Source organism: Acomys russatus, chromosome 11 (genome assembly GCF_903995435.1).
Source record: "Acomys russatus chromosome 11, mAcoRus1.1, whole genome shotgun sequence".
Taxonomy (NCBI): Eukaryota; Metazoa; Chordata; class Mammalia; order Rodentia; family Muridae; genus Acomys; species Acomys russatus.
The window spans coordinates 10,072,083-10,089,809 of NC_067147.1; the positions used below are offsets into that span (position 1 = coordinate 10,072,083).

Sequence of the window (17,727 nt, forward strand, 5' to 3'; positions counted from 1 at the left end):
AACCGGATGTGGTGACCTGTAATCAGAGCCCTTGGAAGGACAAGCAGGAGGACAAGAAGTGTGAGGTCATCATCACTGGCTACCCAGGAGTTTGTAGCCAAACTGGACCCCTGAAAGCCCTGTCTCAACAACAAGTTCACTGGCCACAAGTACCCTGCTTGCTGAGTCCTCAAAGGGAGCACACCTGTGTCACCAGCATGGGTAAAGTGAAACCGGGACTCCTGACAGGGGGGGCTTTGACATTCCACGGACGACTTGGAACCAATAAGGCTCAAGGATTGCATTAGTTTCAGGGACCCTGATGTGAAACAGAAAACTTAAAGGTGGGACGCTGAGGAGCTGCTTTTAAAGGCTAGAGAGACCCAGCCTACTGTAGGCTCAGGTAAGCCGGGAAGAATGCAGCAAGAGCCAAGCCCTCCCGCGGGGCGCGTCGGAGTGACTCAGCCATTACCGGGAAGGAGGAGTGCGCCCAAGCTCTTCGACGCCCACAGACAGCAAGCAGCCTGACCTCCGAGGGCCCTGGGGCGCCAAGTCCCCCCGCAGCGAGTATCTAGACATCCAGGGCGGGGACCACCTCCCGTCCCGCCTTCCTCCCAGTGCAGCCACTCCAGCCCATAGCCCGGACGTGGCTGCGGGTGGCGAGAGCACTGTGGGCGCCGTGGGGGCCACCTGGGTCCTGGCCCCGACGGCGCCCAGAAGACCTACAAGAGCTGTAAGTAGTGACTTCCAGGACTGGGAGGCGACCGTGGGGAAGGTCCGTCCTTGGTGTCCCAGCTTCCCTCTGATGGTAACGCGGACTGGGAGGAGGTGGCCTGGCGCCTCCCTAATTAGCCCTGGTGTAGACTCAGACGCTGCGGCTAGAGGCAGCTCAAGATGTGGGTCCCAGAGGGGCGTCCTACCTGGGTATCACCTCCATGGGCCTGCCTATCCCCCACCTGGCTGCCTACAAGCTCTCGGAATCGGGTCCTGGGGTCACTCTGAGGGTCATCAAACACCCCTTCCCCTCTGCTTGGTGACAGCCCCTCCGCACAGCCAGAGTTTACAATTCCAGCCGGATCAACAGATTGGCCTCTCCTGACTACACTCATTGTCATGTTAGGAAGTTGGGGTGCCAGCCTGGAGCCCAAAGAGAAAGTGAACAGTCTTTTTTCTGAAACGAATCCCCACGTCCAACTGGCGGAGATAGGGGGGCCCCAGGGATGCTTTTGGCTGCTGAGGGACGGGGGGGGGGGGGGGGCTGGTGAAACACTAGCCGGGTTTCCTGGAGGACCAGTTTCTGACAGGCTGAGCCCCAAACTCTAGACACTCAGCTCGGCAGTGGAAATTGAGGGCATGAACAAAGGGCATGACCAGAAGAGCTAGATTGCTCTGATCTTTGGGACAACGCGATTTGAGGGCTACTGCTATCCAGACCATTGTCCCGGAGCGATTGTGACTTCTGGAAACTTGTACAAAGTTTAAGACCAAGGGAAAACATGCGGCCCCTTGTGCAACCCGCGAAGTTCTCCCGGCCTGGGGAGGCGGAGATCTGGGGAGACTGGAGCCCCTGGCTCAGAGCAAGGGGAGGAAACCAGACGAGCTGGCTTCCTGTGGGGGCTCCGGCCTCGGACGCCCCGCGGACAGACGTGTCCTGCCTTGGCAGCCGCGAGTCCCGCACGGGGGAGGGGACGCGTAGGGGGTTGGTGGCTGAGACAGCAAGGAGGGGGGGGGGACGGGGACGGGGTGGGCCAGGGATGAGGGGAGGAGCGAGGGGGCTGGAGCCAGAGAAGGAAGAAGGAAGGGGCGATCGGTGGGTGCGAGCTGGCGCTGGAATGGTAGCCAAGAGAGAGTGAGGGGGAGGGGGGCGCGGGCGACACCCAGGTGTCGCATGGCGGGGTCCACGCGGTGAGCTAGCTGCCTGGGCCAGCAGCGCGCAGCTTACGTGAGTATGCTCTAGGGCACCCCTGCCAGTCTCCAGTTCCCCCACGCACACGCGGGGGAGGCCCGCTCAGCCTGCTGAGCTCTGTTTTCTCCAGGTCCCGGGCCGATGTCCCAGGTGAGCGGTCCATGCGACCCGCCCCATGGAGTCCCCAGCGTTGCTCTGGACCCAGGTAGGAGCAGGAATGGAAATCGAAGGTGGACCGGGGTGGTGTGGAAGGCTGAGAGGGGTTTTGGACGGAGGGGGTTGCAGAGATACAGGCGGATGGCCCCTAGGAGCTTGGGTGGGGGTGGGGTGAAAGGGACCCGGTCCAAGGAGAGAAGAGGGGAGTAGAGGGTTAGGGTGAGGAGGCAGGGCCCTGAGCAGGCGGCCATGGCTGTGTGGAGTTGGCTCCAGCTCCCCCCCAGCCACACACACACACACACACACACACACACACACACACACACACTCCGTGGTGTCTGCCCATAATATTGGGATTTGTGTCACAACCATTTCTGCCCAGTGTGTAAATATTTATGAGGGCCTTAGGCGGGGTGTGTGGCAGGAGTGGAGGAGGGGGGCGGTGTTTCTCATCTTCCCTTCCTCCAAACTAAGCAGAGTGTAGCTCCAGCGCTTTTAGAAAACTTTTGTCTGAGCAACTAGTGGCTACGAACCTGGCCTCTTCCCTCCTTGCTAGCTGCGGTCCCCTCTCCTAGTCCGTACCCTGCGTGGCGCGCGCGCGCGCGCGCGCGCGCGCGCACACACACACACACACCCCGTAGTAAAATGCCCCTTCCCCCACCTCAGAGGCTAAACTACCCTGATTCCGCTAGAAGCCTACAGACTAAGGAAGGGTGTGTGGCTGGGGGTGGGGGTGGGGGGACAGACTGCCAATCTAACTTTCCAGTCCAGCACAGTCTAGAGTTTTCCCTGAGGCGCATATAGACAGTTCAGCTTCCTTCAGAGTCAGGGTGGGCAGGGTGCAGAAGTGTAGGCCCAGATCTTCTGACTTGAACCCCTATTTTGGCTCAGTTAGAGGCCCTGCCTTCTTCCCATCCAAACTACCCCCCTTCTTTCCCGAGATTGTCACAGCAATGAAGATCTCCCCCCCCCCCCCCCCCCCCCCCCCCCCAGTCTTGGACCTCAAATGCCCCTCATGGTCTTGGGCCAGTCCTTTCCCCTTCTCTGGCCTCAGTCTTCACCTCCTACCTCCAGCTCCCACCCCCTACCCCTGGGCGATGGTCTCCTGCTGCCTGTCTACCTGGTCTGGCCCCTCACAATGGTAGAGGTAGAAGAGCTCCTCCAAAACCTGAGGGATGTGTGGCCAGTGGAGGCCAACGTATCCGTGCTCTATCTTCCCTATGTCTCAGTATTATCAAGATAGAGCCCTTGCTACCTTGAGACTTAGAATTCTGGGGAACTTCTGCTCCTCCGAGGACCAGGCTCCTTTAGTTTGGAAGGACAGTGGAGAGCAGGGGGTTGGGAGGCCTTTGTGTCTGGGAGCCTTCACTGTCTCTCTTGGCCTCTCTCCCACCCTCAGTTTTCCATGCTTTCTCCCTTCCCTTATTCCTTTTCTCTGCTCTCTCCTCCGATAGCTCCTTCCAAGATCCCCTCCCTTGTCTGACCTGCTCTCCACCCCATGCAGAAGAGGGGAGCAAAGTATGCTAAAGACAGGCTGCAGAGTTGGGGAGGGGGGCTGCTGGACAGGCTTAGCCCTGGGCTGTAATTTTAGCACACATACACACCCCCCACCCCCGCCCCAGTGTTCCCGCAAGCCCCTTCTCCAGCCTGAACCAGGCCAGACAATGCAGCTTTTATAACACTCCTGTTCTGTTCTGCCCGCTAGCTACCCAGGAAGCCCAGACCGCAGGAGACTCAGCCAAAACCCCACAGAGGCCTGACTCTCAGACCAGAATCCCCCCTTGCTCCCTGTGCACCCACAGAACAGGGAAGCCGCCGCACTGTCCCTTAGAATGGAAGCTGCTAGATGGACAGCCAAGAAGTGACACGGCCCCCTCTCAGGCATTCAAGACACAGATTGGGGGGGGGGGGCTCAGGGCAGCACTGTAGGGCAGATGGCCAAGCCCTCAAACTCTGAGTCCCCCACTGCCCTCTACCCCACCCATTCCTGAGAGCCCCAAGAGCCTGGCTCCCTAACCCACAAGATTTCTGCCCGGCACTGGGGCGTCACATTTCTATCCATGGCTCTAAATTCAATTTCCTGGGAATTGGAGCCTTTGGACCTAAAGTTAAACAGCTGGATTGAGCCTAACTGGCAGCTCAGGTCCTCTCCAGTCCTGGGTACGTGACTAGTGGACTTGTGCTTGTTAAATGGACATTAAAAGAGTCCACCTTTTCTGGTCTCCTTGGGGTTCAAAGCCAGATGCCATCCCTAATCCTTGATGTATGCTCTTTCTCCTTCCCCTAACCTGGGGCATCTGAACACCAGCACTCAGCCCCCCGATGTGCAGAAGTAAATACTGACTGCCAAAAGATACGCAGACAGACAAGGGTCTAGTTTATTGCTGTTTGGTGTCACGGGTGTCAGGCAGGGGAAGGCTTTCTGGAGAAAGAGATGACATTGTGGCTGGACCAGGAAGGATGGTGGCAGTGTGGTTGTGAGGAACTAAATTAGCATAGGTAGTTTGGCCAGAAGTTTTTGTGATGGCCCAACGGTGTGGATAAGCTCATCTGCCTAGAACACAAGACCTTTGTACATTGACTGAAGATGTGTGACCGAGGCCTAGGGCATCTAGTCATGCAGAGGGTAAAATGTATGTGTGTGAGGGGGGCTATCACCCACCACTCTCTGGCCTAATGTGTCCTAGTCCTCTCTCTCCGGAGACAGTCATAGGCCGAGGGGAAGGGAGCTCAGATCCACTGGCCAAAAAGACAATGTTGGGGGTGGACTTGGAGCCCCAGAACACAAGAACTGCCAGGCTTGAAGTGAACTCTGGAAGAGGGTCCCCTTTTCCTTTCCAGACAACAACCAGCCCCCCCACCCACCCTACCCCCCACTGGTGGCTAACAGACAGAAAGAATCTCCCCGACTCTGCTGTGGGTGTATGGATTTAAATCCATACCTTCCACTCCTTTCCTAGCACTCCGCTGTGTAGACCAGAACATTACCCCATGTCAGGGGTGAGCGTGTGTTGAAGTGAATCCTGTCTGGATTTCAGCAGGGTACATGACACTAGCATGGCTTGAGGTCACTGTGTCAACTAATAATGATGTCACTCCGCTCAGGTGGATGAGACAGACGTACTACTTACTGGGTGGCCAGCTGGCACCTGTAAGGACTCCAGCTGAGGACAGCCACCCCTCTCCAGCCATGCCTTCAGTGGGGTCCTTTAGACATGCCCACAGTGTTCCCTCTTGGCCTTTCCCAACTACACCTTTCTTCTATGCTCTTTTTTTTTTTTTTTTTTTTTTTTTTTTTTGTTTTTTCGAGACAGGGTTTCTCTGTATAGTCTTGGCCATCCTGGACTCACTTTGTAGACCAGGCTGGCCTCGAACTCACAGTGATCCACCTGCCTCTGCCTCCCGAGTGCTGGGATTAAAGGCGTGCGCCACCACGCCCGGCCCCTTCTATGCTCTTTTACAAGCACACTTCAGGAAAGTCTCCTCAGATATGCTCTTTTCTCTTCCCCAAGGCTGGACAGTGGAGCCTTTTGGTCACAAAAGGAAAACCGGGCTCTATAGCCTCTTGGTCTGCAAGTCCTCTGCCCACCTGTGTCCGGCTCTTGTGTCACACCTGTCCCAGAGGTGCTGTTCCCAGCTCATGTCTTGGGGTCCAGATCCTCAGCAGTTCTTCCTGACTCCGCTTCTTCCTTCCTGCTGTGCTGGCCTGTCTCTGAGCACTGCTGTGTTTCCCTCTTCTGCCCGCCTCCTGCCACGTGACCTCCCTAGCTTCAGGAGGTCTGTGCCTCTGTGCCCAGCCTAAACCACCAATAGACTTGGTCCTTACAGGGTCAGCTTCCTTAGGCCACGGTCTGGTCTCTCTAGAACTTTTTTATTCCTTCCAGGTTAAAGGTCACCACCCCTGTAGGTGATTCTTGTTAGGAGAGACACTTGAGTAAATAGGACAGAGATGGGGACTCTATCCTCTTAAATGTCTTTCTTGTCTTCCTTCTTCTCAGGCCCCGGGGGCCAAAAGAGCAGGAATCTTGACTGTTCATACAGGACTGCGCACTCTAGTGACCTCAGGAGAAAGGCTCGGAAGCCGAGGGCCTGACGACCAGCTCATGTTCCAAGCTCCCAGCCTCAATAGCACTCAGTGTGTTCCCTCATGCCTACCAAGCTGGTGGCTCTGGGGTCTTGGTTCCTGCTGATCTTCCTCCCTCCCAGTGATTGTTTAAGACTCAGTGGCTATTGCCTTCTCCGAGTTCCTCCTGGCACATATGTGTGTGCATGCACATGTGCCTACAAACACACACATACACATATATGCACACCTATACACATGCCTGTATGCACACACAAACACACCTCCCCATATATACACACAGACCTACACACACACACACACACACCCCTACAATAGGCGCACACACATACACAGACCTACACACACACACACACACACACACACACACACACACGGAGGGGGCTTTTAATTTTTTTCTAAAGATTTGGTCTCATGAGGTCCAGGCTGGCCTTGAACTTGTTATGTAGCCAAGACTAGCATTTAACTCTTCTTGGTCCTCTTTTTCTACCTCCCAAGGGCTGGGATTATAAGTAAGTGATGCCACAGCCCACCAGGATCCTTAAAAGATAGCGTTACACCAAATGCTCTTACTGTTGAGCTACACCCCAGCCCTCTTCCTCATCAGTCCTTACAACTATCCCTGCTGTTATTTATTTACTTGTTTTTTAAGATGGCTCTTGCTACATAGCTTGGACTAGGTGTCAACTCTAATAGCCTCTTGGGTACCAGGCCTTCAGCCCTGCATCATCACACCCAGCAGCCTATAGTACCTTCTTTGTTGTATTTTTGCTTTTTACCCAGTCTCATTCTGTAGCCCAGGCTGGCCTGGAATTCATGGGCAATCCTTCTGCCTGAGCCTCCCAAGAGCTGGGATTACAGGTGTGAGCCACCATGCCTGGCTAGCTTGCTGTAACTCTTGCCCCTCTGTGTATATGATAGCCACTCGCACCATGACAGGCGGCCTTTTTTGGTGGTAGCCTGGTTTGTCTCATGCTAGTCGCCCCCGCCCCCCCCCCCCAGTGCCTGATTAGGTTAGGCACCTTTTAGATACTGATCAGTGCAATGTGAGGGTCATGGAGAGACATTTCTAGGGGCCAGGGGCTGGTGTCAGGAACTAGAAATTCAGATCCAAGTACCTAGCTGTGTTTTTTCACGCCAACTCAGTGTCAGCCTTCTGACCACGTCAGGGCTGGAGGTGGCTTCGTCTAGCAGACAGCATGATGTCTCCTTGGCTGCAGCTACACTTGTCTCTTGTCCCCTATTTCAGCCCATGACTTACCTAGCATCCTTAATCCGGTCGTGTTGCAGGGTGGGGAGGCCTTTCAAGGGACCCTCACAGAGGTTGGGGGGTGCCAGTGGCTGGAGAGACTGCTTACCTCTCTGGAGCAACTCTGAATGCCAGGAAGGACCTAATACATAGCCTGCTGCTCTCCTGGCCTCCTGCACCTCCTCTCCGCCCCAGCTCCCATCTGCAAGAGGGGCTCTTGGTTTGCCCTGGGTGGGCAGAAGCATCCCTACTAGGGCTTGCAGTCCTGTGCGCTACCCAATAGGCTTCTGGGATCTCTGTCCCCTTAAGGAAGAGGAACTAGGGGCTCGCTAACAGGGTCTCAGGCTCAGCACATACTTAGGTGGCTGCTTCCAGGCTCCAGATCCGAGTGCCACATCTTCATGGATGGCTCTGGTCATCTCTCTTCACGGCTCTCATCTCTCGCTCTCCCACCTGATGACAGCTGGGGGAGGCTATCTATGGAAGCTCATCTCTGTTCTGTCATGGGACCCATTTCCACTTGCATGACCATCCTTGGTCTCCGTTTCCCCATCTCTTTGTGGTGTGTACAGGGTGCATTGGTTGCTGACCTCTGACCTTTGTTTCTCACTGCTGTTTCCTTCCACCTCCCTACCCTCATCTATGCAGCCTGCCTCCCCACAGCCCTGCCCTTTAGTGTCTGCCTCTTTCAGAGTCTCTTGTTTCTGTTTCTTCTTTCTCTAGCATGGGAGGTATGAGGGGAAACATAGGTAGAGAGGCCTTGCCCTGAGACCACTGCCATCCCACCGCACAGCCTGGGGTCTGCTAAGTGGCCATTGCCCTGCCCCAAATTGTCATATCTTGGGCCCTCTGACCCCTGGCTTTACCTCCAGACCCCACCACCACCAAACCCTCACCTCCCATCCCCTGTCCTTTCCTGGGATCCCAAGGGACCCTAAGTCCTGCTGCTGCAGAGGGACCTGCCGTTTGAATGTGGCTTCGCTCCCTCCTCCCGCCCACCCTGCCCAGAGCCACTCTAATTACATGGGCCTGTGGTTCACCTCTTCCCCAGAGCTCCTGGCCGTCTCCTGGCCTCTCTTCCTGCCTGGGGCCCCTCCCTGCTCCTCACCCCCAGGTTGCTCTCTCACTCTTCTCCCATGCCAACATCCCGTCTCTGACCCAGTTTCTCCACATCTGCCCTTCTTCCTGTCCCATAGCAGTTCCCTGCTTGGGTCTAGTCTTTGTCTCTCTTCATAGCTGACTTTCTTGCTGGTCCCAGAGGCAGCCTGTCACCAAATCTCAACAGCTCTGCCTTCCTCACCCAATCTCCTGAAGTCTCTTCCCCGCCCCCTTCACCTCCCATCCCCCCACCCCCGACGTCTACGCCATAGTGCCTGTCCATCTCCATGGCTGAACAGCTTGTCCATTTTCTCCTACACTGTGGGCCTCTCCTCCTGTTGCCCCATGCATGTGCTCACATGCATGCCCACACGCCCTTGCACACACATGAATTATGATTCTGGAACTTTCAATTTGGAAGTCAAACCCCACAGCCAAGATAGGGTGATAACTGGGTGACTTGTGAAGGGACCAGAAGTGGGGCTCACTGAGTGCTCTGGGTTGCAGGTCAGACCTGAGCCTGGGTACACAGGAAGACACCAGGAAAACCATCCTCGATCATATGCTTTTCCCCCCAGCCCAAACCATGTCCCTCCTCTCTGGGCTGGAGGCAGCGGCAGGATCCACTCACCCTGCAGAGGCATCATCAGAAGAGAGCTCCCCGGAGGAGGTGGCACCCTCCATGCCCCAAGGCAGTGGTCTTGCAGCTCACCAGCCTCTGAACAGCACTGACCTCGATGTCTCCACAGAAGCTGTGACGCGTGAGTCCCAGGGTTCTGGGGTTTGGGGGGAGGGGCAACATTCGGGGGTCAGAAGCACAGGCACTATCTTTGCTGTGGGTGCCAGTGTAGGCAGAGGAAGGTGGAGGCGGCTTCCCTGTGCGTTTATATGAAGTCAGCAGCTCTCTACCTCTCTACCCTGTAAGAGGCCAGGCTCCAGGCAATACAGTTTGAAGTTGCAGGACCAGAGGCATCCTTTGCTTCTAAGAGAGAGAATTGGTGTGCTGGGCAGGGCCAGAAGGTAAACACAAGGCAGCGTACCTTTCAGGGCAGGACCAGGGTGCCAAGGAAAGAGGGACACTCCCAGCTGCTCGGGGCCTGGCTGGAGGTTTCTAGGGCACTCTGGGGGCCAGGCAAAGGGGTGTCAGAATCATTCCGTATACTATCTCAAAGCGGATTTCCAGCTTTGACTGAGCTTCAGTGCTTTCCTAAAGAGGCATCGCCAGAACTCTTGAGGAAACTGAGGCATAGACCTAGACCAAACCAGACACGAGCCTGCCACTCAAAGTCTCCTGGCCCCACTCTGCTGTGCCTACCTGCCTGTTGGCATAAACAATGTGGCCTCCCACACCTCTAGCCAGGGCATCTGGGGCCAAGCTGGATAGCCTGGAAGTGGGATTTTTGACTCCTAGGAGAGCAGTGTCTTCAGCACATGCACACGCGCGCACGCACGCACACGCGCGCGCACACACACACACACACACACACACACACACACACACACGAGCAGTGTCTTCAGCACATGCACACGCGCGCACGCACGCACACGCGCGCGCACACACACACACACACACACACACACACACGCACGCACGCACACACACACACAATTGAAAGAAGGAGGTCATGGCCATGGCCACAGGGTGGGAGTGGGACAGACACGCCTGTGTCTATGGCCTTGAGTGTTTGCACTGTGACTCAACACCACCCCCACCCCTTGGCTACCCCACAGCCCAGGCCACAGGAGAGCTTTGTGTCTGCAGCACCTCCCAGGGCCCTAGGCTCACCACACTCCCTCCCTCTGGCCACTGCACCCATGTTTAGGCAGCAGGGGCAAGGACAGTGAAGCTGGCCAAAGGCTCAGCCCAGGCTTCTCTGTGGAGCCAGGATGATTCAGGCCTGGCCACTCCGAAGGCTTTGCCCCTGTTTACCAGGTGCAGGCCCCAGCCATGCCTGCCCAGGCTTCCAGCACGGCACCTCTGTTTCCCACACCTTGTCCTTGGCATTGCCTTCCCAGACTCCAGGCTTTCTCCTTCCATTTCTTTTTTGTTTGTTTGTTTGTTGTTTGTTTTTTGACACAGGGTCTCTCTGTGTAGCCTTTGGCTGTCCTGGACTCACATTGTAGACCAGGCTGGCCTCGAACTCACAGCGATCCGCCTGCCTCTGCCTCCCGAGGGCTGGGATTAAAGGCGTGCGCCACCACGCCCAGCTATCCCTCCACTTCTTAACTGTGGAGTCTTTTGGGAATTGTACCAGCTGGTCCTCAGGGGTTTTCACTTGAGAAATGGCCCAGTAGTAGTTTTCCTGTGGTTTGTAAGGACATCACCACATGCAAGTGTCTTAGTTGTATACCTCCGTGACCCTAATACTACTCAAAGCATGTTAACTCCCCCAATGGACAGCACATTCTCCACAATTGTGTGGAGAGCAAGGACTGACTCGGACATGAACTCTAGTGCCCCCTATCAGACCACTTCCCCTTGGTGGGGAGACCTGGTGACACTCAGAGGAAGAGTAGGTAGGCTACCAGGAAGAGACCTGATAGGCTGTGATCTTATAGTTGGGGAGGAGGTCCCCTTCTGTCACAGACCTAGGGGAGGGGAATAGGGTGAAAGAGGGAGGGGAGGGGGAATAGGTAGATACAAGTGAAGGGGTAACAATTGAGATGTAATCTGAATAAATTACTTAAATAAAATTTTTTGAAAAGTGTCACTCAAAAAAAAACAAAAACAAAAACAAAAACAAAAAACACCCCATGTTAACTTATAAGAAGTGATTGTGTGAATGTAACCGTTTAGTTCCCAGCCTTTGCCCCACCCCTTTCTCCTCTCAGTCCTGAATTCAGCTCACAATCTCAAATTTGTTCCACTTCTTAGATTTACCAGCTGTGTGGTCTTGAGAAACTTACTGACCCTCTCTGGAATTTTGTTTTCTTATCAATGTAAAAAAAAAAGAAGAAGAAGAAGAAGAAGAAGATAGTGACCCAGGCATGGTGGTCCACACCTGTAATCCCAGCTCTTGAGAAGTAGAGGCAGGGGGATTTCCTTGTTTTTAATAGCTGAGTAGTATTCTATAGTGTAAATGTACCACAGTTTTGTTTTGTTTTTTTTTTAATCCATTCTTCAACTGAGGGACATTTAGGCTGTTTGCAGGTGCTGGCTATTATGGATAAGGCTTCTATGAAGATGGTCGAGCATATGTCCTTGTTGTGTGGTGGAGCATTTTCTGAGGCAGGAGGATCAGGAACTCGAACAGCATCATTGTCACCAACATAGTTTGTCTGCGTCCTGCTTTGCCTACAAAAGACTCAGTGGTGGGAGGGGGGAGGTCTTATAAAGAGGGTTCCAGGAGAAGACAATTAACAAGTGTTGGGGGCAGTGACCCGCCAGCACTCAGGAGTGTCCAGCTCCTTTCTCTCTCCTGAACACCCAAAGCCCCTGACATCTCCCTCCTGTGAACTTTAAATCCAGAAGCCAGCCTGGAGGAGTGGAGAAGTTAGGGCTCTAGGGCCCAGCTAAGGGTTGGGAGTACCTTATGTTTGCCGAGGCACTCAGCATGGGCATGGGGGATTGCGGGGGAGGGGGAGTAGGGAGTGTTGAAGACCTCTTGTGACCCCTTGCAATCCCCCATCAATATAATATATATAAAATATATATGCTCACCTCCTGTGACTAGTGCGAAGCTATTTAACTGAGCACCCTTTGAACGAGATCTAGAAAGGAGCCGAGGCTTTAGGGCAATCAACCCCCAGCTCAGCTTCCTAAAATTGGTTGCTTAGGAGGGTAACTGGCCTTCCAGGAGGCCTCTCTCACCAGCTCTTCTCCAGTTCCCACTTCCTCATCCCCATCCCACCCCTCACTTAGACCCAGGAGCCCTTCAGCTGCAGGGCAGGGTGGGACTCTGCAGAGTATAAAGGGGCTGCTGTGAGGGGCCCTCCGGAGTCCTGGGCCAAGGATGCATCTCCAAACAGATGTTCCCAATAAGTCACCCAACAGCACCAAGGGCAAAAACAGCTGGGGGTTTGGCAGAGGCCAAGGTGAAGGTTAACCGATTCACTGCCATCTTAAGCCCAAATCCCAGAGTCTATAACAGGAGAACAGATTTCATGTGGGGTTAGAAAGTGGGGTCCAGGCCTCCCTGTTTTGCACCCCTGGTTTTGTTTTTTCTGGAGTGAGCACTGCTTATAGGAGCAGAGCCCTAGTCTGCCTCTGGTCCACTCCGGGCTAGTCATTTCTGCTTTCTGGGCCGCAGTTTCTCCGTGTACAGAAGACAAATCTGCCTTAGCTGCCCTGAGGTGCATCTAAGAATGAAGGAGGCACTATTCAAACTGACGGCTGGAAGGCAGCTTTCACCCTTTCCTCATCACTTTTTCTTTTCATCTCTCCAGGCCAGCCTCAGGGGAACCCCTTAGGCTGTACCCCACTACTGCCAAATGGCTCCGGCCACCCCTCAGAACTGGGCAGTGCTGAGCATGTGGGGAACGGTGCTCTGGGAGGCCCCAAGGCCCATCGGAAGCTGCAGACACATCCGTCTCTGGGCAGCCAGGCCGTGAGGAAGAGCAAGGGCAGCACTCGGTCAGCCTCGCAGGTCCCCCTCCAGGCACAGGACGGTAAGGCCCCTGCCACCCCACATCCACAGGCAGGCAGCATCACCAGCTTGCTGCTTAAGAATGCACAACTTAATCCTAGCACTCGGGAGGCAGAGGCAGGCGGATTGCTTTGAGTTCGAGGCCAGCGTGGTCTACAAAGTGAGCCTAGGACAGCCAAGGCTAACACAGAAAGAGACTCCGTCTGGAAAAACCAAACCAAACCAATCAACCAACCAACCAAACAAAAAATGCACAACTCAGCCAGGCTCCCAGGGTTGGGGGGCAGTGAGGGAGCGGGTGGGCAACCTGTAACCTCTGCACTCAGGAAGGCAGAAGCAGGTGGATCTTTGTGAGTTCGAGGCCATCCTGGTCTACAAAGTGAGTCCAGGACAGCCAAGGCTACACAGAGAAACCCTATCTCAAAATGCAAACAAACAAACAAGAAATTTACAACTCAAAACAAACCAACAAAACACAGCTCAGCTGGACCCAGTGCCTCATGCCCGTTGGCTCAGCACTTAGGAGGATGAGCCTGGAGGGTCAAGACCCTGTCCCAGGCGATGACAACAACAAGCCAGGCATGGTGACTCACACACACCACTACAATCCCGGCACTCCGGAGGCTGACGCGGGATTGCCATGGCCTGAGTTTGCTCCCTGGTACCTCTGTGGTGGAAAGCAAGTACTGACTCCTACAAGTTGTCCTCTGACCTCCACATGCATGTGGGATGTGTGTACAGAAAGGCAGGCCTCCAGCCTCCTGTGAATCATCCATGGGACCAAGGGAAAAAAAACAGCTCGAGGCTACCCAGAAGCCAAGGTGAAAGGTAATGCAAGGGGACTGAGAGCTGGACCCCTCGGACCTTGATGTCCCCTCAGGAAGGCTTGCGAAGCACACCTGGTCGCTCAGGGGACCTCCGTTCCAGCCCAGCACTCTTCGGCTTACTCTAACAAGGAGTGTAACCACTTGGGCTGATTCATTATGAGCCACTTTATTTCTAGAAACAGAACAATTCCATCGGGGCGGGGGGGGGGGTGAGGAGCGGAGGGGGGGCAAGTGCTCAACATACGCACAGCCCTGGTTTCCATCCCCAGCATCAAAGAAAACCAGCTCCTTTAGGAGTGGGCCATCTGTTTAGTCCAAGTGACAGGAGACAATAGAATGTTGCTGATATGTGTGTTGGGAGTGGTGTGTGGGGGGGCCCGCAAGGTACAGCAAGAGAGGCCGGAGGTTCTCATATCAGACACCCAGGGTCAGTTCCAATGGCACAGAGCCTCTTCCGGCTGCCCCAGGTCAGCCATCTGCTTGCCCCACCGAGTGTCATTCATGGACCACCACCCATAGTTCAGGAGTCACCTGATCTCAGCCCTGTTCATCTTTGGGGGACACCCGCACCCCCGCACCCACCCCACCTCCACCCCCCATCCCCTACCCCCTGGCCTGGCCAGCTGCAGGCTGTGCATTTGTTGTTGCTGCTGCTTTTAAGATTTTTTTTTTTATGGGGCTGGAGAGATGGCTCAGAGGTTAAGAGCACTGACTGCTCTTCCAGAGGTCCTGAGTTCAATTCCCAGCAACCACATGGTGACTCACAGCCATCTATCATGTGATCTCATGCCCTCTTCTGGGGTGCAGGCATACGTGCAGGCAGAACACTGTATATATAATAAATAAATAAATCTTTAAAAAAAATTTTTTTTTCATTTTATTTTATGCGTATGGGTTTTGCCTGCACAAACATATGTGTGTGTGCCTGGCACCCTCAGAGGCCAGAAGAAGGTGTCAGATCCCTTGGGACTGGAGTTAGATGGTTGGGAGCCACCATGTAGGAGCTGGGAATTGAACTGAATGGAATCAAACCCAGATCCTCTGCAAGAACAACAAATGCCAGGGCTGAAGAGATGGCTCAGAGGTTAGGAGCACTGCCTGCTCTTCCAAAGGTCCTGAGTTCAATTCCCAGGAACCACATGGTGACCATCTACAGTGTGATCTCGTGCCGTCTTCTGGAGTGTAGACATACATGCAAGCAAAACAGTGTATGCTTGATATAAATAAATACATCTTTTAAAAAAATTAAATTAAATAATAAATTTAAAAACAACAAATGCTTTAACCACTGAGCCATCTCTCTAGCACCACCTCTACCTCCCCCCCCCCCCCATACATGTCTGCATTTAATTAAGGCATTTTCAAACCGTTTCACTCCTTGGGGCAGATTCTGGCAAAGTACTGTATGACAGGTAATCGTTCACATAACTTGCCTTGGGGGGAGTGGTTAGGTGGTAGAGCTCCTGTCTAGCAAGTTCAAGGCCCTGGGTTCAATTCCCAGTGGGACAAGAAAGTAAATAATAATAACAACTGCGTTCTGGGCATCCGCTACATGCTAGGGACCTAGCCCATGCACTCATTCACGAGAAAAGCACACACATGACCCTCATCCATGTGACAAGTACAGGCATAGACCGTCATAGCAGTATGTGAACGCCCGCACCAGTGCGGAAGGCTAAGGAGGGGACAACAGATGGTATGGAGGCTGAGGTAGGGAACATAAACATTGAGGTGACGGGTGTGTTTGTGGCGTTTTGCAAGTGGACTGAGGCTCCAGGCAGGGAGGGACTCTGGGAAGGCCTTATCAACTATGCCAACTATATTGGGGGGGGGGGCGGGGAGTGTGCACAAAGATGACCTAGTGACACGTGCGGATGATTGGGATGGACTGAGGGTTTTAAATACAACAGTGATTTACCACATTTGAAGAGAACTACTATATCCATGCTGGGCACAGATAGAAGATGGGGCAGCCACACAGGATGCTGGGTAGCATTCATTGGCAGAATACAGATCTAGTGGGGAGGGCTGGCTGCTCTGCCTCCTGGCCTGGCCCTCAGGAGGGCTAACTGCCCAGCACTCGGCAGCGCAGGGAGAGCTACAGCCCGCCAGTTCAACTGAGCACCTACTATGCGTGGCCCAAGCTGGCCTCAAATTCCTTATGTAGCCAGCGATGACTCTGAGTTCGTGATCCTCTTTTGCCTCTACCTGCCGTGAGCTGGGCTTACAGACAGGCACCACTACAATAATACATCCGGTGTTGGGATAGAACTCGGGGAGCCACATCCTGTTCTGGGGGACTTGTGACAAGTCTGTGGATATTAACACACCAAGGCGCATACCCTGGCAGAGCCTGGCAAGTATGGGATGCTAAAAACGTGTGGTGCAGTGGGAGGGAGATGAGAGAGGTTCGATGACGCCTGCTGTCATCCGGAAGAGATGAAACTTGGAGAAATAAGGAAAGAAAGGAATGAGACAATTCCAAGCAGAGAGAGTGGCACCTGTTTGGCTATGCTTACCCTGACTTTAGCCAGAAGGTCAATATGGACAGGCCAGAGTAGATGGCACCCAGGAATAGTTAGGAGAGATGAGTTCTCTGGGCGTGGGGGCCACCGGGAACCTAAGCTTTTCTCCCTTGGGGGTCAGTGACAGTGTGCGTGTATGTGCATGTGCGTGTGTGTGCGTGTGGTTGGTTTTCTTTTTGAGATAGGGCTTCATGTAGCCCTGGCTGACAAGGATGACCTTGAAATGCCAATCCTCCTGCCTCTGCGTCCCTAATGCTGAGATTACAGGTGTGTGCCACCACACCTGGTTTATGCAGCACTGAAGGTCCAGCCCAGGGCTTCCTGCAATCACTGTGGTAACGGAGCCACAACCCCAGCCCTTTGGCTATATCTTAAAACGGCTAATATTCTCTGTGCCTCAGTTTCTTCGCCTGTAGAATGAGGCTAATTAACAGCCCATGTCAGGGTTGTTACAGGAAGCCTGAATAAGTTTACTTCCTGCATGGCACTTAGAACGCCTGGACCACCTCTTCACCCCTGATGCAGTTCCCTATTGAATTTGCTTGGCTCCTGTGCCCATAAAGAAAGTGGGCATCCCCACAGCCCCATTTGCTTCTTGGAGCAATGGGGACTGAAGGAGCTAAGTGAAACTGCAGGCACTGAGCAGCTCTGTTGGGCTACTGTTACTGGGGTTCCCTTGCTGCCCGTCTCTTACTCGCCTGTCCGCTGCCCACAGATTGCTGCGTCCACTGCATACTGTCCTGTCTGTTCTGTGAGTTCCTGACGCTCTGCAACATCGTCCTGGACTGTGCCACCTGTGGCTCCTGCAGCTCTGAGGACTCGTGCCTCTGCTGCTGCTGCTGTGGCTCCGGCGAGTGTGCAGATTGTGACCTGCCCTGTGACCTGGACTGTGGCATCGTGGATGCCTGCTGCGAGTCGGCCGACTGCCTGGAGATCTGCATGGAGTGCTGTGGACTCTGCTTTTCCTCCTGATGCCACAGGGTGGCCCCAGAGCTGGCATACAAAGCTTGACGCCTCCCCTGAACCCCAGGGACCCCCCTGCAGCATCCCAACCCAGATGTTGAGAAGGTGGGATGCTCAGAAGGGCCCACCATCTCAGCCATGGAACATGTCTGCTTCAGACAAGCCTGCTCCCCTCGATGGGTGACCAGGGACGCAGCATCTAGAACCTGGTGGGACAGAAGCAGTTAGCTGCCAGGACTCAGTACACTGTGAAAGATAGGGGAGGGGGCAGGAATGGGAGGCCACTTCCTTTTCTACCTCTCTGCTCCAGGTGCCCGCCTCCCTCTGCTACCCCAGCTTTGAGGACAGAAAATG

General features: G+C 54.3%; 1 protein-coding gene across 1 annotated transcript; it reads left to right on the forward strand.

Annotated features, from left to right (window-relative positions):
* The first annotated feature begins 1,815 nt into the window (after positions 1-1,815).
* On the forward strand, positions 1,816-17,436 carry Mdfi (MyoD family inhibitor). Its single transcript, XM_051152830.1, has 4 exons — positions 1,816-2,090; positions 9,051-9,233; positions 12,859-13,080; positions 17,126-17,436. Exons 1-4 carry the CDS (start codon positions 2,027-2,029, stop codon positions 17,380-17,382), a joined length of 726 nt encoding a protein of 241 aa, XP_051008787.1. The 5' UTR covers positions 1,816-2,026; the 3' UTR covers positions 17,383-17,436.
* The last annotated feature ends 291 nt before the right edge of the window (positions 17,437-17,727 follow it).

Bases quoted from the DNA above. Each gene is read 5' to 3' on its own strand.
- Mdfi (XM_051152830.1), top strand. From the start codon at position 2,027: ATGTCCCAGGTGAGCGGTCCATGCGACCCGCCCCATGGAGTCCCCAGC. The intron at 2,091-9,050 runs GTAGGAGCAGGA...TTTTCCCCCCAG, and splicing joins CAGCGTTGCTCTGGACCCAG to CCCAAACCATGTCCCTCCTC. The intron at 13,081-17,125 runs GTAAGGCCCCTG...CGCTGCCCACAG, and splicing joins CCCCCTCCAGGCACAGGACG to ATTGCTGCGTCCACTGCATA.